At 34.9% G+C, this 24,102-nt stretch overlaps 1 protein-coding gene across 1 annotated transcript; it reads left to right on the forward strand.

Annotated features, from left to right (window-relative positions):
- The first annotated feature begins 6,323 nt into the window (after positions 1-6,323).
- Positions 6,324-8,804, forward strand: LOC121372301 (dynein light chain Tctex-type 5-like). The gene has a single exon (XM_041498594.1). It carries the CDS (start codon positions 7,113-7,115, stop codon positions 7,701-7,703), a length of 591 nt encoding a protein of 196 aa, XP_041354528.1. The 5' UTR covers positions 6,324-7,112; the 3' UTR covers positions 7,704-8,804.
- Positions 8,805-24,102: the final 15,298 nt, after the last annotated feature.

The following is a 24,102-nucleotide window of genomic DNA, read 5'->3' on the forward strand; positions in this document are numbered from 1 at the left end:
TCGAGATATGTTTTTAAGCCAGTAGTAAACACTTCACATTATAATGTCATCAAATGGAAATCTCACCATTGATTGACTTTTTTGTTAGCATGCTGAATCTCCACATTGAAACATGTATATTGAAAAGCTACTAAGTATATATCATATATCGATAAACGAAATAGCATCAATGGACAGTGGGCCTTAACCTGTTGTTTGCTAACACTTATATCAAAATTCTTCCATATACTTTGGCTATATTAACATATTTCCATTTATCATAAAAATGTTGACTAAATTGAATACTAGTATTCATGTAATCTCTGTGTAAATGTTTTTGTGTATCTTTTCATTGATTACTCTACCATAGCAATACTTTGTTTTTAGCTGGACTGAATATGTCATGTTAATATTCAGGGCTAGCTCTAGGTGAGCAAACAATTTCTCCAAAATGTATCTATAAAACATCACAAATTGCAGAAACTTAGTTATTTTCTAACAAAATATCAATTATTAAATGTAATTTTTTCACCAAATTAAAATAAAATTAGCCAGTTGTTTGTAAAATTCGCAATTAGCGAATTTGGTGAGTGCCAGAGCTAGCCCTGATATGGGTTTTTAGCGTCTGTAAGATAGTGGAACCTCATAAATCAATGAATTTCTGTAGAAGAACTGTTTTTCTTGAATGACAAACCAATGAAAAACATTCAAGCAACAAATGTAGTTTGAATAATGAATGTTCGTCATATTGAATTGATCGATGAAAAATACATGTAGTTCTACATGTATATTTTAAGAAAACCCTTTTCAAAATGTAATGAGTAATTAATTTACCATTAAATTAGTTTTCTAAGTGATTTCAAAACTAGTTTTTGAATTTTATAATTTAATTGTACTGACTCTTTTTCTTAATTTTTCTGTAATTTTGTGACATTTTCCTTTGTTGGGTTAATGATGTCAAAATAACATACACTACATTTTATGCACTAATGAACAACTGTTGATCTTCAATTTTCCTAATCGGATTTTATGAAAGCAGTGGAAATGTTAACAAAACCGTAACCTAGATCAGTGAACCTTGGCACTCGCATGTTGAAAAAAACCCAAAAACATAACTAACAAACTCAGATATGTTTGACCTGCTGCCATTTTGCTTTTTGTCTTTGTGATAGTTGCATTACTTATTGAAGTCCAAATTACCTCTGGGCAGTTGGAGCAAATTGTCTTTATTTCTTACACTTTTAGATAATGTTGACCAGTTATGGAAGCTGAATATATCCGGATTAATTAGCACATTTATAGAGTGAACATTTTCTTTTGTATCTTGTATAAGGCTGGGTTTTCAAACAACTGGAGTCCAGGGTGCATATTTTTGAATCAATCTTAGTGCTACGAAATGGTAAAGCCATTGTAGGCTTTGACATCACTATGGCGTGTGCTGTAGTAATGTCATAGCCTACAATGGTTTCACGATTTTGTAGTGTTAAAATAGATTCAATAATATGGGTGCAGATTATTGAGGTCTAACTATATTCATAATTGCTAATGTCTCTTATCTAGTGTTTTAGTTACTCACATTGGTAATGTTCATATCTTTATAAAGCTACTTAAGGGGTACAACAGCTTGTACATACATGCTATTTGCTTCATTTTGATAGTATCATAGATAAAGTATGCTAAGAGCAGAGATGAGGAGAAATGGAGATGTAACATGTTCTTAAGGTTGAATAGGAACTTTGTTAGCAGTTTGGCAAATTTTCATTTAAAAATTCACTTTATAGCCAAACTAATAAAAAAATATAACTCAATAAATGCTCATGGACCATGCTAGATCTCTGATTACAGTTGTAGTAAATTATTATGAAATACATTTGGCAAAGTCAACTTTAATTTGAACTGGTGTAAAAACAACCTAAAGATTTTATCCCTTCTGACAGACTGCCATATTCTTCAGGCAGAAACGATATGTGAAGTGTGTATGTATCTACGAGGACAAATTCTTTTTATATATATATATATATATATATATATATATAGCAGGACAAAAAAGTAAATGTTTTGGATGTCACAGACCCAGCCCACCAGTAACCTCGGTTCCTTTAGGCCTATTACTTGCAGTAACTCCCAAATGTCACACCCATATCAATTAACTCAAAATGTAAAATAATTTGTATATGTTGTAATTAGAAATACTTACATGTTTTAATTATTAAATGTTTTACCATTGTCATAATAGTAACACACACTGTGTTGTGCACAACATTGAACTACAGTGAAACCACCCTAAACCTAACCATCACAGGACCAAGTAAAATGTTTGGTTTTAAGTGGTATCTTCTATACTAATTTGAAAAAGGGACTGTGATAAATGTCCGTTTTTGAAGGAATTCTGGTCCAGTTTAGAAGGGTATCACTGTATTTTGATCATCTTACATGCACAAATACATGTAGTGTACCTCCATATCTAACATCCTGCCTACAAGTCAGGATTTTGCTCACAACAACAACAACAACAACAACAAAATCCATGAAGCAAGTCTGATACCTTTTAATTGTGCCTGAAGTTGCAAAGCAACAGATTTGATTTATATAGCATGTATGTACATGTAATGACGATGTATGGCTTGCATTATTGGTATATACCTGTACGTGTGTATATACATGTACATTCTGTGGTGGTTTGTTAATTGTTAATTCATTCAGATTGTTTTGTATTTAGAAAGGGTTTGTCTCTCTTGGACAATCATGATGTCCATGTGTTTGTGTTTTCAGCCTACACGTATGTAGAGTAAATAACTTGTTTACTCATAGAAACAATGTAGTGGTGTGCAAAAGGGACTGTCATATGTTTGCTGCCATTTTAAAATACCTCTTGACTAACAGAGCTCTTTCAATGAATAGACTTGCATATTAAATACATTTTCTTGTTTAGAATATCAGTGTCTTGACATCCAGTGGGTTTCTGATAACCTTTATGATTCTAGCAGATCATACTTCATTTTACTTATTAATATACAAATACTGAATTTTTTGTTGTTGTACATACGGAATTATTGGGAGGTAAATTACAGCTTTGGCTTCTACAAACATTACTAGGAAGACGAGAAATGCTTTGTATATAGAGACACTGGTATGCTGAACAAGTAAATATATTAAATGTGTTCTATTATGTATTAGAAAGGCTCTGTTAAAAACATCTGTTAATGGCAACAAACTTGGGACAGTCTCTTTAAAACAATCTTTGTGAGATCAGAGGATCTAGAATTCCTGGTTTAAACTGAAACACAGTTTATTAAAGGAACTATGAACATCCATGGAATGACATGGTTTATGAATATTTAGTGGTGGTTGCAGTTAAAAATGAAAATGTGTTTATCTCAGTACCCTTAATTTCAATACTTTATTAGCTACATATACTTCTAAAAACATCAGTTTTAAACACAGAAATCTTCTGTGAGATTTAGTGTTGTTTTGCTTCATCTGTTTGTTATGCATTCATGATATTCATAATGTAATACCGATGATAAATTTGGGTAATTTGTTCTGCTTCATGGGAGTTTTTGTTATTTTATAAAATGTTATTGAATTTTTTAATAATAATAATTATCATTATTATAATTAATTTTTTGGCCCAATGTTGTGAAAGTGCTGGTGCAGTCACCCTAGCCACTACGTATGCTTTAATTAATAACCAAGAATTGGGAGCTAGGCTAGGCTACATGTATTGCATCATTGACGTGACCTTAAAATGTTTTCATGACCAACTTAGATGTAATGTGACCACATACAATGGTTATTTATGATCATTAAAGCAGTATTATCAAAGTTGATGCGTACATCTTTGAACATGTTTGAGTTGTATGCAAATACAGTTGAATCCTATTGGCTCGCACCCTGTCGGTGCTCGAGAAAGTGTTTGACCCATCGGGTAGTTTGACCTAACCATTCAGTCAACAACGTGTAAGTGTAACTCGGGACTTTGTATTTGGTTCGAGTATTACGGTGTATTCGACCCTTCTGAGTTCGACCCAAAGAGATTCTACTGTATATATATTTGATGCATTGTTTTATCCCATCTAAAAGTACACAATAAGCTATTTTATTTTTGACATCAGAGATTATAAATTATAACTAACGTTCATACTTCACTTGTGACACAAGAAATAAAATACAATACAATAAGACAACTAATGATAATGCTGCTTTAAGTTTGTTATATATATTTGTATATTATGTATCTACTGGGTTTCTAACAGTTTGTCATCTTGCAGTGTTGTTATATTTTAAAGAATATGTATAGTGCAAGATGTTGTATATCTGTGTTGACCTGATGTATTATGTTATGAAATGGCTATAAATGTTTGTTCTGTCTTGGAGTTCTGCTGTTTTATTTTCAAGAATGTTTAAAGTTAACCTACTTGTAATCTGTCACTAATCTGACAATGTATATGCTGAACTGTTGTTGGTCTATATAACAAACGTGCCCTGCATCAAATGATGGCAAGGTAGCCATGTTGAATGTTTTGCCTGCTGCCCTTGACTAATGTATCAAAGTCTGTTGTATCTGCTGATCTGTCTGGGCAAGTGCATATAAAAGATCTCTTGATGCTGATGGAACACTGTAGCAGGTTTCCCCAAAAGACTGTGTGTCAGAATTAACAAATGTTTGACATCCAATTGCTAATTCATCAATGTGCTCCAGTGGTGTCATAAAACAAAGTGACATTACCATTTTCAGTTCATAATGGCTGACATTCATAATGGCTGACATTCATAACAAAGAGGGGTGAGACGTAGCTCAATGGTACAGCACTTGCCTGATGCGTGATCGATCTAGAATCCATTCCCGTCTGTGGGCCCATTGGCCTATTTCTCGTTCCAGCCAGTGCTCCACAACTGGTGTTACAAAGGCCATGGTATGTACTATCCTGTCTGTGGGATGGTGCATATAAAAAAATTTCCTTGCTGTTAATAAAAAAGAGTAGCCTATGAAGTGGTGACAGCGGGTTTCCTCTCTCAATATATGTGTGGTCCTTAACCACATATCTGACGCCATATAACCATAAAGTAAAATGAGTGCGTCATTAAATAAAACATTTTTTTCCTTCCTTCATAACGGCATATAATTCTTAGGTGACAGAGATTGGAAAGAGCCATCATAAATGAGACTCGTATGTATGATGTATTCCATAAAATATACTTTATTTTAATTGATTTAAACAAAAATATTTACATGGTTTTACCAACACGAAATAAATGCAATGAAAGTCATAATTAAAATTCAGCACGTGCTAGTTATTACTGTTTACTTGCTGTTTAGAAAGTGTAATGTGACATCTATGTCATAAGTTACATAAATTATGATTGCACCACATTTCCATGTATTTATGAGGTATGTGTTTTCTAGTAGTATGCCTTAAAATTGACCGATTTCGAGACTTGTAATCGAGAATATATGCTTACTTTCTGTTATCTCTTAGATACACATACATGACAGTACAGTAAAATCATATTGAATTTCTCATTCAACCTTGCACGTAGTACATCATTCTTAACTTGTGAAGTGGTTGCACAGTTGATCTGTCAAACTCGTGTCGACTTAATGGTTGGACAGTAAGTTGGGTGGGTCTCTCTCTCTCTCTCTCTCTCTCTCTCTCTCTCTCTCTCTCTCTCTCTCTCTCTCTCTCTCTCTCTCTCTCTCTCTCTCTCTCTCAAACATCTGACACTCAGACCCTGATGCCTGAACGTTATGCTAGGTTCAAGCTATCAACTGTAACGACTAGCGTTGTAAATTGTAATCCCCCCCCCCCCCCCCCCCCCCCCGACTTGAGACGTGTACAGTCGTAGAAATTGAGAGATCGGCGAGTTGGCCAACTCCGTAGTCCGAGTCTAGCATTAGTTGATATTGGCATGTTAATGCCCAACGACTAGTATATCAAAGGCCGTCATATATTCTGTTCTGTCTGTGAGAAAAAGGTCGTTTGTTTTGCTTAGCGACACCACTAGAGCACATTGATTTATTAACCATCGGCTACATTGGGTAATTTTTAACACTAAGTCTTAGAGGTAAACCGCACATTTTTTCCATTTATAGCAGCAAGGGATCTTTTATACACTTTGTTTCAGACAGGACACCACATACCATGACCTTTGAAATACCAGTCGTGAGGTATTGTTTGGGACGAGAATGGATCCACTAAGGTGGTTCCATCTTTCGATGCGAGTCTACTGACTGAGCAACATTCTGCTCATGTCTGACAAAAACAAAACATGTATATAAAAGATCCCTTGCCCCTAATGGGGGAAAATGTAGCTGGTTTCCTCTAAGACTATACGTCAACATTCTCAAATGTCTGACATCCAATAGCCTGTGATTAATAAATCAATGTGTTCCAGTTGTGTCGTTAAACAAAACAAATTTTAACGTTCATCCATCCATCACGCATACATTGTTCATATGAATTAAAATTCGGATAATGAAGACCTTAGTAACGTATTACAGTTTTATAAGTAGTTATTATTTTTCATTCTTTAAAATTAATTTATAAATCATTAAATATTTGAGTGGTAATTTTCAACAAAAATACCCTAACAAAAAACATTTAATATAGGAATTTAAAGCATTATATATATTAAAATGACCTACATTGTCCTTTTGTCTCGCACTATCCTACGACAGTCTTTGCATATAACCTATATCAACAAATTTCGCCCGAATATTTGCACAAACACTTCATAATATTGACTTAATAGCGAAGTTGGGTCAAGTGATACCCGTCGTTCAGTGTAAAAAATGCCTTTTAACCGGACGGGCTGTAGTAAAATTTCAATGTAGCTTCTATACGTTTTTAAATAAATTAAATATAAGGCGACCACGAAGCCATTTACACATTTTATGGTACTTGGAAACCAACTTGGAGCGTATGCTGCCTAATATATTTCAATCCTTCACTGGGAGCTTTGTAATTTCGTCTAGTTTTATGTTTGATGTGACATACTTGATAAACCAAACAAACTACTAAACTTTGTAACTTTTTCAGTTTTTGAAAACATTCGAGTTGGGAAGAAGTATTCAGTTATTTGACAAGCTACGCAGAGGAAGCTATTTCTCGTGTACAGAGGTCACACCGAAAATGAGCGTTCAGGGAAGAAAGAATAATGCGATAACTGAACAAGGTGGTTTAAATTCAGAACTGAAGAAGCAGAAATCGTGGTCGGATAAAATGAGTGAAAAAAGTTACGATACGAGAAGTTCTCTCAACAGAAGTGGCGCTACTAGTCGATTCGGAAGACTTCGGAGCCGTTTGAAGACACTGGCTGCTCTCGGGTATTCGAGAAATTTCAGAAACATTGAAGAATCCGTTAGCCTTCAGCCCACATATAAGATGGGTCCTGACTGCAATCAGGTATTTTCCGTAGAAAACGCCAAACACATAATTCACGGCGTCTTGGAAGCGTACCTTAAAGGCAAGGACTACGACGCCAAACGATTCGCGAATCTGAGCCGGACACTGGCGGAGCTTATCAAAGAACGAGTGAAGAATTCCGGCATCTCCCGATACAAGATCGTGGCGTATGTCACCATCGTGGAAAAGAATGAGCAGTGCTGCAACCATGGCAGTCGCTGTTTGTGGAACGTCAGCACCGACAACTACGCGACGTCAGTTTACGAAACAAAACAGTTCACTGCCGTTGGATTAGTTTTTGCTGTGTATTTTGACTGATATTTCAGCATAACGTACTTGTCACATTCAAAATGAAACAGTGTTGTCCCATTGGATCGTTTTTTCTTCTTTGTATTTAGAATGATCTTTCAGTTATAACAGAACATATAATTGCCACAGTCAAAAAGAAACAATGGTCTTCCGCTGGATTGGTTTATTGCTGTATATTTATTGTTAATAATGTAACATTACACAATTGCAGTATTCAAAACGAACCAGTTTTATGCAATTAGATATGATTTTGCTGTATATTGTTACTAATATTGTACCGTAACATAATTGCCAGATTCAAAATGAAACTTTTATGATATGGGATAGGTTTTTACTGTAGGTTTAACATACATGTAATTATAATATACATTTAGAGAAATAGGTTCAGAGGCAGATATAAGGGTGGGGGGCAGGGGCTCGCCCCCCCCCCCCTAAATTTTGTGAGTTATAATTTTATTATACATGTATATTAATTTTTAAAATTTTTACGATCCCTCTCCAAACCTTCCCCAAAGTTCCATTGACAATCCACCTCATGTCATTGCCCCCCCCCCCCCCCCCTGGATTTTCTGGATCCGCCACTGAGGTTTATGCCCCTGGTTTGGTTTGTGTTGTATATTTGAACATAACGTAATTACCACATTCAAAACGAAATAGTGTCATCTGTTGGATTAGTTTCCACTGTGTATTTTCGCCGATACTTAACATAACTCATCTTATCTAACGAACCACGTTTTGTTTTTGTCATATATTTTGACAGTTCTAGCTTAAACAACTAGCACGTATATCCTGGTATATAGGTCAAACTAGGTACTACTAACATTCTGTTGGATTTACTAGTGACTCGGGTTTGTCTTTTTTTTCACATAACAGTCTGTAAAATGTTAAGTAACTTATTTTGATAAAATTAAACTCTCGGAATTATACGTATAAATCACAGTTTGCTATGGAATCAACGTCTATTTTGTTCCATTACTTCTAATGGCACATCGGCCTCGGTGGCGCAGTGGTTAAGCCATCGGACTACAGGCTAGTAGGTAAAGGATTCGCAACCCGGTACCGGCTCCAACCCAGGTAGGTAGGTGCAAGGCCACTACACCCTCTTCTCTCTCACTAACCACTAACAACTAACCCACTGTCCTGGACACTGCCCAGATAGCTGAGATGTGTGCCCAGGACAGCGTGCTTGAACCTTAATTGGATATAAGCATGAAAATAAGTTGAAATCTAATGGCACGATTGTTACACGGTATAATATTATAAACGCATATAATTATATTGTGAGATTGTACTCTCAATAGAACATAAATGAATTGGTACTGAGTTTTATCTTTCTTGCATTTCATATACACCTGACTGATGCCATATAACCTAAATTAAATGTGTTGAGTGCGTCGTTAAATAAAATATTTTTCTTTCTTTCTATCTTGTAGAAGTAAGTTGGTTATACTGCTCAATGTAGAGTCGAATGGACATTTGGCAAAATAGTGGTTTATTCTATGAATCTCTATCCAGTGCCTCGTCTATAGAAGGACAGTAACTCTCGAGGAGATCCTTTACTGGAAATTTCACCCCTCTTGCACCTCAAAGAGGACTGATACTTCCATACTAGATTACTAAATCACAACTAGCACCGTGCAGAACTCATTTGAATAACTACAGTTGTGTTAACATGCACTCATGAATCACTGTCATGATATCAAATGTTTCGCGAAAGGTGAGCATATGCCCCACCTGTGGCACCCGTCATGGGTACTGCCACCACAGCTGTCAAGTTCGTCACTTCATCTAAAACGATGAAAATATAATAAATGTGCAAGAGTATCACCAAAGAGATGTAAAAGTATGCACAAGTTCAAAATATGGAATAGGTCAGTGGTGCATCGTATTTAATAGATATAGACTCTGAATGCTCCCAGGAGTCCATGGACATCATAACCCTGATGGAATAACTTATGTGTCAGAATGATATGGCGTTGTTTGAAGTCTGCATACAATGAGCATGCCATAAGGTATCTTGGAAGTTGCGATATGTAGACCCCAAAATCTAGAGCAGAAGTTGTGTTGCTTGACATAAAGGGAAAATTGAAGTCACTCCTTTTGTCATACAGCTTAGTTTGGAGGCCAGTGCCACTTTGAATCTCTGTGCATAGATCGAGGTAGGAGGTGGGTAAATTAATGGAAGGCAATCCGTATTCCCGCTATTATTGAATGATGTAAGAGCATTAATATAGCGGAAGGTGAAGTTTTAGTCGAATTCCTTTGTTTTAATTTAACCAGATTAGTCAGAAATTCTGATTCATATGCATAGCGAGTAGTGGATTACAGTTTGGTGACCATGGGAATTCCTATTTCCTGTCTATATGTCCTATTTTCTGTCTATATGTGCTATCTCCACCTTTTACATACATGTTGTTAATGAGGAATTCCAGCACATCACATGTCTGCCTCAGTATAATTTAGTCTGGATTTACTCTAGGTCTTTACGAATTGTCCAGATCTAATCTGTGACGTGAGGTCATTAGACAGAGTTTTAAATTAATATTTTGTTATTAAAACTTTCATTTTAAAAGCTATCTTGTTAATTCGTAGTGTTAAATTTTATTTAACTAATTAAATTTTATTTAACACATGAAACAAACACGGTAAATACGATGGTGTAGTTTATTTATGATAAAATGGTCAAATAAAAAAGTTACTTGTGTAGTCATCTTTGTCTGTTCGTGTAAAATAATGGTTTATTTACCGAATGAATGATAGAAAAAGACTCCATCATATGTGGTCATGTGGGATAGAAAAAGTACTCGGCAAGCCTCGTCCCAGGTCGAAATTTTCACCACCTCGGGTGTACTTTTTCTATCCCACATGACCGCATATGATGGAGTCTTATAGTCTTCATTCACCGTTATGAAATGGGGGTTTGCCTTAAGCTTGTCAGGATAATGACCAGTCTTTGAGACGAGGATTTGTTTTGTTTAACGACACTACTAGAGCACATTGATTAATTAATCATCAGCTATTGAATGTCAGACATTTGGTAATTCTGACATGTAGTCATCAGAGTAAACCCGCTACATTTTTCCTAATGCAGAAAGGATCTTTTATATGCACTTTCCCACAGACAGGAAAGTACATACCACGGCCTTTGATCAGTTGTGGTACCCTGGTTGGATCAAGAAAATGCTTGCAGTAATCAAACACAGATTTCAAAAGGCATATCAGAATTGTTATGGAGTTTTACATTTTTTAATGAGGAACAATTTCCTTAAAGGGAGGGTAAACTCAAATAAGAGTCTTATGTGTTGGAAAGATGCATACCCGGACCACCAACACATACTGACACTTTAACAAATGAAAAACACGTAATTTTAGAGTTAATAAAAAAACATGATTATTCCTTCTAACTGGGGGCAGCCATTTTGTTTCATTTTTGTGACGTCCGGTGGTATAGCTTGGGGCGAAGTGACGTCAGCTCCCTCCAACTCCTCTTAAGCACAGTGTAAACAAACGCTCTAATTTACGACAAGGCGCTTCGCTTTCATCAACCTGACTTGTAAAACAACATAAATGATTTGATAGTGTAATAAACTATTTAACTAAATATATTTCAATTTTCATCAATAGAACGAAATGGAGTTAGAGTATTGTTCTTTTTTTTTTAAATCCAAAGAAAAAAAGAAGCTTATTATAAGGCCTATTGGTAGGGTACGTTCGAGCAAAAACGACCACTCACGATACCCAAGTGATAATTTTCTTTTCTTTGGGACTACGTAATTGGTCAGTTTTGTGATTTTAGATGGGAAAGTCTACTTAATCAAGGGTTTTTACAGAATTACTTACAGGAATAAAGTGAAAATGTCCATTACGATTTTAGGGGCGTCCACGCAGCTATCAGATAATACCTTGTGATCTTAAGAAAAGAGGCACGTCTTTTTAGTGTGTCTAGACAGTGTCTGGGGACCGTCTAAATATACACCTGCCAATCAGGAACCACAGGTACAGGCCACGGGGGGGGGGGGGGGGGGGGGGGGGGGGGGGGAAATACCAATTAACCAAGAACAAACTCCGATTATTATTTCAGTACGTGGGTTAATTTATGTATAAAACATAAGACAGTTATTTCAACACTTTGACAATGGTGGCTTATTTTGTATTGAAAAATAATATATACTTGTTGCCGGCTTACTGGAATGGATACTATTACAGAACATTGCGATGCATCTGCAAAAATCAGGTATGTTTTGTTTCTTAAGTTCAAAGACTAATTCCTGACGTGACACGTTAGGTATTACGTAACCACCAGCTCGCCAGAAGGCGTATTCACTGGGATGGTACAAAATGGCTGCGCCCATTATATATAACAGCTGTCACATTTACGCGTTTTATTAATTAACTCTACAATTATACTTGTTGATATTAAACAATAATGTGCATTATATATAGTTTAATATGTATACCAGGCCAAATGCCTTAATTGTCCCTTCCTTTAACCGGACTGTTAAGTAGCTGTAACAAGTATTGTTTTATTTCTCGAGACTCAAGTTCTTTATTCACATTAAGCTTTACTTTTCATATATAAACAAAAATACATAACCACAGGAGAACAAAATTCAATAAACAAGAAAACATACATGTCACATGAAAAAATAAACTACACACATACGGAAAATGCCTTAAAAAACTTATTTTCTTAATTTAACTGCTTTATATAAATATTTTCCAAAATTACATAAAGTTTAAGAATTTTGTACATTATATAATTGCAGTAGCTTAAAAAATTAAGTTTTTTTTCCGGTAATAAGGTTTAATGTATTTTTTCTCAAATCAGTATATAAGGGGCATTTTAAAATAAAATGAAACTCATCTTCCATAACATTTAACCAGTGAAAACATAATCTATCATAATCTAAATATTTGTAACTAATACATTTTGGCAAAATATCAATTTCACTCCTAATATATTGCATAGCTTGGTCTAGAATTCTTTGTTTGATTACAGATAAACATCCAGGATATAGTACTTGATTAAACCATATATCCCCCAAACCCAAATTAATCAATTCCTTTTTAATGTGGTATACCCAGTTTTGTTCTTTATAATTTTCTACTCTATCATACAAAAATTCATAACAATTCTTCAATATACAATTAGATGTCACTAACAGCTTACACCAGTATTTAATCATATTATATATCCGCTGGTATCAGTTTTTGTTTTACAAAATTCCATATGAATACGCTCAATATTAGCTCCCTTGTGTGAACCCCATACTTCCGATGCATAATACAAAATACTACCAATATAACAATCAAACAATGATAGCATAGTTGCTGGATTGAGATAAAGAGCTTTAACATTTCGGTTCAATGCAAAAATAGCTTTTCTACCTTGCTCAGACAATATTTTTTTCAGCAATATTAAATTTGTTATTATAGTTTAATACAATACCCAGGTATGTAAAGTTATTTACAATTTGAAATACAATTATCATCGTAGAACCATTTTTCATTCTCTCTAAGTTCTAAAAACAACAATTTTTGTCTTTGCATTATTTACATGTAGATCCCATTTTCTAGAATAATCTAGCAAAGTGTCTAATTGTAACTGCAAATCATCAATTGATTCTGAAAAAATTACAAGATCATCTGCATACATTAATAAATATAAACTAAGTGACTGACACTCATATGGTATACAGTTCCCTTGGATAAAACTTAATTCAAAATCATTGATATATAAAGAAAACAAAATCGGTGACAAAACTTCACCTTGCATCAAACCTAACCCATTACAAAAGTAATCTGACTGAAAGCCGTTAATAGTAACACAAGATTTAACATTCTGATACATAGAATAAATAACAAATAACACTTTGCCCCTTATACTAATCTTATGTAGGTTAAACCATAACTTAAACCGATTAATTGTATCAAAAGCCTTTTTAAAATCTATAAATGCACAATAAAGACGCTTTTTAGATGACAAAGACTTACTAATAATTGAATGCAGTGCAAAAATAGCATCAACAGTACCAAACTTGGGTTGGAAACCAAACTGAGCATCAGTAATAATATCATTGTTTTTCGACCATGACAGAAGACGCTGATTAATAATTGGTGTAAACAATTTACCAAGACAACTAATTAAACTAATTCCACGATAATTATTTGGGTCCATTGTGTCACCTTTTTAAAAAATTGGTATAATTACAGCTGTAGACCAACTCCTTGGGAAATAACCCGTTGACAGCACGCAGTTAAATATATTGAGCAATAGTGGTATCAAAAACTCTCTAAATTCAATAAAGTATTCATTAATAATACCATCAATACCATGGGCTTTCTTTCTTTTCAGGCTGTGTATTGCCGTTTCTACTTCTTCTGCAGTAATAGTTGTTTCAAGCTCATCAAACATAATATTTCCTTCAAAACTATAAATATCATCATAACATTCATCAACATCTAATGACAAACTCTTAAAATGTTCGAAAAAAGTTTGTAAATCTACACCTTCCATATTTTTTTTTCGCGTTTTGAAAATTTAGCATAAAATTGTTTTGGATTAGTTCTTCTTAAAAGGTCAAGCATATCACCTTCTGTACGTAAATAATATCTTTTTCAGCTGGGATAGGAGTTTATATTAATCATCAGTATTGATGATTAACTTTTAAAACCCCCAAAACAACCAAAACCAAATGAGCTTTTTTATTTTCATTTAAAAAGAAATTGATTTCCTATTTAACAACTATAAGTGAAAGTGGATTTTGTTCAAATTGTGTGTGTGTGTGTGTGTGTGTGTGTGTGTGTGTGTGTGTGTGTGTGTGTGTGTGTGTGCAATAAAATGCACTTGAAGTAATAAAACATAACTTGGTATTCATTGCAACAAGACATAATTATTATAAAAATAATTTTGCACATGCCTTGCCTGTACTCGTCTCCCTATAACAGTAACAGTTTATTATTTTCCTGTCTTTTTTTAAATATGGCACAATAGGTAATGCTTAAAAAAACATGCTGTTTTATTGCGGAAAAAAAGTGTTTTTGTTTCAAATGCATTTTACCATCTGTTTTGTCCGCATGCTTAATATATATGATATGACCTTTCTATAAGAAACTATCGGTGAAATACCCACTGCGTTATTTATGCCTCTCAGTATATTATTTTGCTTTACAGGAGAGGAAAGAATATGAAAGGCGAAGATGGAAGAACGCACCGATGACGGGAAAAGTCCAAAACTAAGCTGATAATACTGCCTTCTCAACACCCAAGACAAAAGTTCAATGTACCTACAAATTACCGTAAATCCTTGAATAGACGCCTGCCTAGAGGTCGGGCCACAGAGCGTCACGAAAACAAAGAGAGGCCTGCCTTGAATAGACGACTCCCGTACTTGATTCTTTTCTAGGTCTGTCAAGTTATTCAATACTACACAATCTCTACACAAAAGAATGTGATATAGGCGATCGACTTTGTTATTCTTTAAAAACAAACACAAGCATATTAGACCAGTTTGCATTAAAACATAAATAAAATAGAAGCGTGCCTCGAACAGATGCTGGTCTTAAATGGATATAAGCACAAAAATAAACTGAAATGAAATGAATGCTATATCTACACTAAATATGATGCATCACTGACCAAAATGATGACTGATGCTATAATGCTTTTCCATATTTTGAACTTGGGCATACTTCTTCATCTCTTTGGTGAAACTCTTGCACATTTTTATTTTCATAATTTTAGATGAAGTGACGTACTTGTTTTCCTAAGGTTCGATTTATATGAATTAATGACATGTAATTGCATTCATTTAAACAATACAAGTTTCCATTTTCATTTACAATATCACATATTTAACATGTCAAACCGTATATTGACCGAACTAAAAGTCCCAGCTTTATTGTGACAAAGCTGCGAAGTATACATTATTTCTGAATATATTTTCGATAGTGAACTTATTAATTAAAACCCACATATAAGTTTTATAGTGTGACGATAATGAAATAAAAAAAGTACTATGCTGCGCACGCACACACACAATGGTGTCTGTTTGTCTTTCACCAAACACCACAAACACCACCACCACAAAACATTACATCGAAGAAGAAGAAAGAAAGAAAAAAAACCATCCACAGAAGAAACATCGTTTATTAATATAAACGATATAGCGAGAATTAAACAAAACAAGACAACTATCCGCACCACTCCTTTGCCGCCATCTTCAAAATGGACGCCATACCAGGCTGACGGGCAGAATGCGCATGTACCTACTCACGCGTGCGTGGCCTTCCACCCGTCGACGGAACGTTAAATCCTGACGTAAAAAGATCCACAGGCACGCAGCGTACGCTTGGAACAACATACCAATACAATGAGAACAGACCGCGTGCGTTATCGCGCACTTTTGTGTACATTCCGGTCATACTAAACGCTGTCTTGGCCCGCTTACTTCACAAACGAGATGTTCAAACACAAACATTTGCAGTTAAAGAAACTAAATTCCCTATATTCAGCTGTACTCCTGCTGTGGTATTCTAGTACCAGCTGGTAATTTTGGGGGTGAAAATGTGATTGGATATTCTAGGAACATAGCTATAGGTATCTCAACACTATCGTTTTTATACATTGTCAACCATACACATATTAGCCTATGTAGCAGTTACACCGGAAACAATGATGTTTTGTTTTTGCTTTAGACGGAGAGAGTAGCCATTGTTGTGACATCATTCTACTAAAAATGAAATAAAATAACAAGTTCGCTACCTGGGGTAAGTTCAGGTAAACAGAGCAGAAAAACGTCTGCTAGATTAATTTATGCGCTTAACGGTAAATCAAATGGCCACGTCGGGAACCAATCAGATAGATCGCAAACGTTAGCAAAACGTTTTCTGGAATTTTAAAATATTTCCCCTCTGTGCTTCGAGGAGTCCAAACTAGATAGGCAAAACACTACGTGTTCTATATACAGGAACCAATCCCGTTTTACACCATAATTATGGAAGTTGGACCCTCTTTCATTATTGCATAACCTAACAGTCGAATCAGAATTAATTCCAACAAACCAAAATGAAGAAAAGAAGAACGTTTTCACTGGAACTATATTTGCTTACAGGCAGCCCATCAGTTTGATGAAATAGTAGCATGATCCCTTAAAATGTAACAAATGCACGATGACTTACCAAATTTGTACGACATCACCACTTTCCAGACATTCTAAACGATATCAAGACAGCAAGATCAACACTTTAATTAAACCCGGTTTAACTTTAAAAAAAACCACGATTAAGGAACTGCGAACCAGTTGATCCATTTTCAAAAGTGAAATTTTAAAGACAATATCGACGACGAAAGAAGAAGGAAAGAATGTTTTATTTAATTACGAACTCTTCACAGTTTAATTATATTTATGTGGCGCAGAACATATAGTTACGGACTACACAGATGAGAGATAAAAAAAAAACCCGCTGCCGCCGCGCAATGGGCAAGCCTACTCTTTCCGATTAGCAGCAAGGGATCTTTTATATGCAACATGCCATCCCACATACCACGTCCTTTGTTAAACTGAATGTGAAGCACTGGTTCAAACGAGAAATAACCCAATGCGCTCACCGATGGAGATCGGTCCTAGACCGACAGCGCGTCAGGCGAGTACTTAACCACTGGGCCACGTCCCGCCCCTGAAGAAGAAAAAGAAGAAATAATCAGCGTGTTTAACGGGAATTTGTCAGTGCAGATAAAATACGTGGATAAGGTAATAGAGTGCACACTCATACTAAATCATGCTCGCTTGAAGCTGTGGTGCAGCTGACAGAACAGCTAAATACGCACAGTGAAGCAGGGAGCATCCCGTGAACGCGGCGAGTTTCAACAGTGGCGCTACACAGCGCAACAACTAATGCTAATTGGCTCAATTTTTCTTCATTGCTGATTTTATGGGGAGAGGGGACCACAAACAAGAACAGACAAGGTTAAAAACAACACTGGTTTTTTTTTTCATAAACTGAAAATATTGTTTTAATAGTTTGGTTAAGACCGCTGAGAATATGATTAAGAACAGGCCAAGAAGATCAGTGACGTGATTAGTGATGTTGTGAAATGAGAGAACTGATGTGTTAACGTGTGTGAAAACTTATATGTGACTCAGTCATTGAGAATTTAAGGATAGGGGTCGAGTAATCTTTTCCATCTTTCCCTATCCCCCCCCCCCCTCCGTTTTCTTCTTCTTCTTCTCTCATTTCGCTCTCTTCACTCATCCGTCCGTTTTTCTGTCTCTGTTTCAATCTCTTGTCTTTTTCGTTTCCTTCCTTTGTTTGTTTATACTTAGTTTCGTGCTTATATCGAAATACGGTCCAATCACGCTCTCTTGGACACCCAACTCCGCTAATTGGACTGTCTTTCCAAGACAGAGGATTAGTGGTTAGTTTTTAGTAGTTAATGGTCTTATCCTTACCCACGGAATCGTAAAAACTCACTTTGGGTGGGAGCCGGTACCGGGATACGAACTCAGTATTTACGAGCCTTAAGTCCAATGGATTAACCACCACACTAACGAGGCATGGCAATATGTATGTATAGAGAATAACTGGTTACTGATTTAAAATATCGGCATCATTGTCCATTCGACCTGAGCAGGATGAAGCCGATATATTAAGACACTAACCAGTTATTTTATTTATGCAGCAATCCTACATAATACGTAAAAAATAACGAAGTGAACTGTTTTAGTTCACAACTGTTCCGTTTTCCAGAGTACTAGGTGTACAGGTGTTGAATACCTTGTCACGTACAATGTCTACGGTAAACACCAAAACAAAATAGTTCTTAAAAAACGACAATATATATATATATATATATATGGTTTTTTTTTAAACTGGACACTATCTAGAAACGGTTTTTAAAAATCAAAACCATGAAATGTAAATAAAAGAATAAGTAACTTTTAACAGTACCACACTCCTTTGCTTATCATAACTAGTATAAAAGTAGTTCCGTCACAAAAAGCTAAACGTTTGGTCACTGACGTAAAACTGAAATTTATTTAATCATAGCTTGCCAATATATTATATTGTGATTGTAGGATAAATGTGTGTGTGTTTGTGTATGTGTGTGTGTGTGTGTGTGTGTGTGTGTGTGTATCTGTGTGTGTGTTTCTATGTGCGCGTGTTTGTATATATGTGCGAACGCATGCATACATGTATAGATGTATTATAAAGTTATAATAATTAACGAAAAAACGTTATACGTGTATTTTGTAGAGCGATAATGCAAAGAGAAACTGCCGATGGAATGAAATGATGGAATACGTGGGATTGTAGACCAAATACACGGAATTGTAGATCAAATTTAAAGGGACTGTCCTACGTTTGCAGCCATCAAAGTATATTCAGTTTGTTTCACATTAGATACACGTTGCATAGAATATTAGTGACCATAAAATTATGTTCAGTTTGTTTCATATTAGATACACCTTCTATAAAATTTCAATGGCCATCAAAATATATTCAGTTTGTTTCACATTAGATACATCTTCTATTTAATATTAGTGGCCATCAAATTATATTCAGTTTGATTCACATTAGATGCATCTTCTTTATAATATTAGTGACCATGTACAGTCAGACCTCGTTACAACGACCAAGTTCGTTATTGGGTCATTTGAATTTGTAATGAGGTAACATGACGTAAGAACAGATACTGATTAATAGTAACTGAAGACTGAATAGCATTTAAATAATTAATGTATTGCAATTATTATTAAAAACAACAAATACACGTACATATAAATATGTAAAAATATATATATATTAACCAAGGCGTATTCACATTCAATCTAATTATTCCTTGGTCAAAGAAATCTACCTACTTTGTTTACAAAATATCATAGAAATAGTAGACTTGACTGTATCTATCTATCTATCTATCTATATCTATATCTATATCTATATCTATATATATATATATATACTTTTGCAGTTATGTGAAGAAATCAATAAAACATATTACAGACAAAGAAAAATTATTGTAATTAACATATTCCAAGAGTCCCAGAAGAACACAAACACCATCAGTACCTATTAAAGCCTGTGTGATGTTAAGTAGATACTAACGGGTACACGACGGGCCCGCAGTAGTATGCTGGCGGTCTGTTAGGTATTTGAAGGAGCAACAAAACGCCTCTAACATTTCCACTTCATTATTCGCCTGTTGTCTCAGCTGCCGGCCAAACCCGCGGAATGACAGTCAGTTATGGCAATTTACTGCGAGACACTGCTTCCGTACCCAACAACCCACTCTGCCTTGTAATACATTCTCCTAAATGACCAGCAGTTGTTTTCTCCATGTTTATGCTGATGCAAAAATGGCGCAATCTGTATTATGGTAATTCATTACTTGATGAAACTATCTTAATTACAGTCGACACTGGAATATTTGACGTCATAAGCCAATTGAATTGCTCGTCATATCACCTGTTAATACAGTAACACTAAAACGATTAGCGCAATCTGTATGACGGTAATTCATCAGTTGATGAAACTATCTTAATTACAGTCGACACTGAAATCAAGCCAATTGAATTGATTGTCATATCACCTGTTAATACAGTAACACTAAAACGATTAGCGCAGTCTGTATGAAGAAAATTCATCAGTTGATGAAACTATCTTAATTACAGTCGACACCAGAATATTTGACGTCATAAGCCTATTGAATTTCTCATCATATCAACTGTTAGTACAGTAATACTAAAACGATTGGCGCAATCTGTATGAAGGAAATTAATCGGTTGATGATACGATTTTAATTACAGTCGACACTGCATGGGCGTCATTTGCAAGGAAAAAGTGGGGGGGGGGGGGGGGGGGGACAATTGGGTTCTAACAATATTTCGTGCGACTAATCGCGAGCGCCCTAGGCCATTGTGGCTGTCTGAGAACATTATTTAGAGTAAAGTGTGGGGGGGGGGGGGGGGGACACATCAGATATTCTGTGCCCCCCACTGCTAAAAGTGCGGGGGACATGTCCCCCCTGTCCCCCACCAAATGACGCCCATGCGACACTGGAATATTCAAATCAAATCAAATCAATTTTATTTAGCCACAGCTGTGATCAGCCATTGGCTAAAACATGATATATATACAATGCGCAACAAATGGTAACATGGATATGATAAATATTATATAAAAATATTAATACACTTATGACCTATAATTAATACTTAATTAGAGGAGGAAACATGAATTATGATATTAATTCTTGATGACGCTGCATAGAAAAATAGGTAAATTTAGCTAGGTGTAATGTTAGCAATTTTGACTTTAATGATAGCAAATTATTAGTAAGTTTGTTCATTGAAGACCATGAACAATAAACATTTTTGAAATATTAGACTCTAAGGTCTCTATAACATGGACATACAAGCAAAAAATTATATTCATCCTCTATATTATTAGTATTACATACTGGACATATTCTTTGTTGTCTGGGAATATTTTCAATTTTTGTTTTTCTCAATATTAATATTCAGTACACCACATCTAAGATTAAGCAAGGCAGTACGATACTTCAGTGCCAAAATATTATCTAAATATACTTCAAAAGTGTAATCACATTTATATTTACAGTACAATTCTAAACGTGAGAACGTAGACAACTTTGCTATAGTATTTTGTACGTACTGATCTCGAAGACGTTGTTTAAGAACTTGAGCAGGTAAATGTAAAACGTCCTCATTATCCCATGCATCAATAAAACCAAGTTCATATAAAATAGATTTTACGTATGATACCCAGTTTTTACAATTTCTGCTAGAGTTCATACCATGTCGTAAAGATCTATACATTTTGTATAGCATAGAAGTTTGATTACAGATAATTTTCCGATAATATAATAAAAGTCTTTGTTTACATAACATTGAAATAGGTATTCTTCCTAATTCAGCAATTCAGCAAAAACAGCTACATTGGGTGTTCTCGTTTTCGTTTTTATAACATTTTTACAGTATTTGACTTCAATTTTTTCTAAGTCAGCAATATTATTAATGCTAGCTAATAATCTGTATGACAGTAATTCATCAGTTGATGAAACTATCTTAATTACAGTCGACACTGGAATATTTGACGTCATAAGCCTATTGAATTGCTCGTCATATCACCTGTTAATACAGAAACACTAAAACGATTGGCGCAATCTGTATGACGGCAATTCATCAGTTGATGAAACTATCTTAATTACAGTCTACACTAGAATATTTGACGTCATAATTGAATTGCTCGTCATATTAACTGTTAATACTAAAATATATATGTCATTATTACCAAAAGTTTAGTTTTTATTAGCAGTCTCATTGATATCACAACATGCTGAAAGGAAGACGAAAGTATATTGCCGAGATTGTACCTATGTTTGGGATTGTCGCTATGCAAGAACGTGGCTCAAAATAAACACAAACACATTGCTTGCCATATATATGGCCTATGTAGAGAATAACTAACTGGTTACTGTCTTAATATATCAGCTTTAACGTCCGAGCAAGATAAAGCTGATATCCATATAAAACGAAAAATTAATTTAATTAACCGTTTTATTTCACAACTTTACCGTTTTCCAGAGTAGTATATCCACACGTGTTGAATGTCTTGTCGCCTATAATATCCTTACACCAAAACAAAATAGTTCTTAAAATAATAACAATTTATTTCTTATTTTTAAATTAAAAATTGTCTGCAAAACGGTTTTATAAATTAAACTAATCAACTGAAAATAAAATAATAAGTAACCTTGAACACTATAACATTCCTTTGCTAATCATAACTAGTGTAACAGTAATTCCGACCCGAAAAGCTATATTTTTGCTCAGTCACCGGAAATATTGTATTTATATATATGTGTGCTGTTATCATATGATATCAGAAATAACGGATGATGTGCTCACCAGTGGGTGTGTAAGAAAGACAATTTCCTCACGTTTTTGCAGGATAAACACAACAGGCTAATGGCATTGTCAACTTGATTCTATTTGGGGCTTCACGAATGGCGCATTATACTGGGGTGTGAATACTTTAACAGTGCTGTCATACACAATTATTAACCACCAAATTTATTTATTTTCTGATATATGTATAATCAGTTTGCCTATCTTCCCTTAGGGTGGTATACATTTGTATATAATAAAGCATGGTCCGCTACTCTAAAATACATCATCAACGTTAGTACAGTACTAAACTGTTCGCATCAAACAAATATAATTAACTGTCTAAGTTCTAAATGGGAAAGCTCAATAGCAAAGCACGTCATGTCTAAGCCTTCCATTTGAAGGTCGTGTTTTAGGCATGTATGCAGTATTTCGCAAAAGAAGCCTACTATTTTCCATGTTTTCAAAGGGCTGTTTTCATACCTGTGTAAGACCGTTTGCACCACGCGAACTAAAAGTCATTTAGAACGCACCCTTTACCCCTAAACAACTTGCTTTGTAGTATCTGAATAATACCGCCATGAAACATTGTGTCAGGGCGACATATTGTGTTTTTTACTCGGTTCACCTTTGAATAACTTTATTAATAGACCTTTGACGTCTGAAGAAGCTGACGAAGACAAAGCGAAAGTTTATTTAGCAACATTATGCACCAGTGTTTAACCATCGGCTTTTGGGTGTCAAACATATGCTACTTAAAATAAGATACAAAATATATACACTATTTAACTTTCGCTAACGATATACCAAACATATTATGTCATGATAAACAATTAGTGCACATCTTGAATGTGTGCAACAGGTGACCAATGAACATATGCAGTTTGAATGTTCCATACATCACCATTGTAACGCATGACTACAATTAGATATATCTCATCCATCGAACACAATAAATCCAGTTGCTTTACTTGACTTGCGTTTTTTCAAATACTTCTAGCGAAAGTTGCGTAGTATATTAAAAGTACTCTTCGCCCTTAACATAATTTGAGAAATGTTTCTCTAAAACACTTGCCTTAAATATTATTCAATGCATAGAATGTTTCTCTAAAACACTTGCCTTAAATATTATTCAATGCATAGAATGTTTCTCTAAAACACTTGCCTTAAATATTATTCAAATATTATTCAATGCACAGCATGTTTCTCTAAAACACTTGCTTTAAATATTATTCAATGCACAGCATGTTTCTCTAAAACACTTGCTTTAAATATTATTCAATGCACAGTCTGTTTCTCTAAAACACTTGCTTTAAATATTATTCAATGCACAGCCGTGTTACACATTCTGCTCTCCCCCCCCCCCCCCCCCCCCAGTTATTCTAAAAATACTTCTTTTAATGCCTGTACGGGAAGGAACTAAAGGTGGCAGTCCTCTTACATTGTGCGTTAGAACCCTATACCGTGGACAAGATCAGCTCTCTGTAGACAAAGCA

Source organism: Gigantopelta aegis, chromosome 4 (genome assembly GCF_016097555.1).
Source record: "Gigantopelta aegis isolate Gae_Host chromosome 4, Gae_host_genome, whole genome shotgun sequence".
NCBI classification, from domain to species: Eukaryota; Metazoa; Mollusca; class Gastropoda; order Neomphalida; family Peltospiridae; genus Gigantopelta; species Gigantopelta aegis.

Bases quoted from the DNA above. Each gene is read 5' to 3' on its own strand.
- LOC121372301 (XM_041498594.1), top strand. From the start codon at position 7,113: ATGAGCGTTCAGGGAAGAAAGAATAATGCGATAACTGAACAAGGTGGT.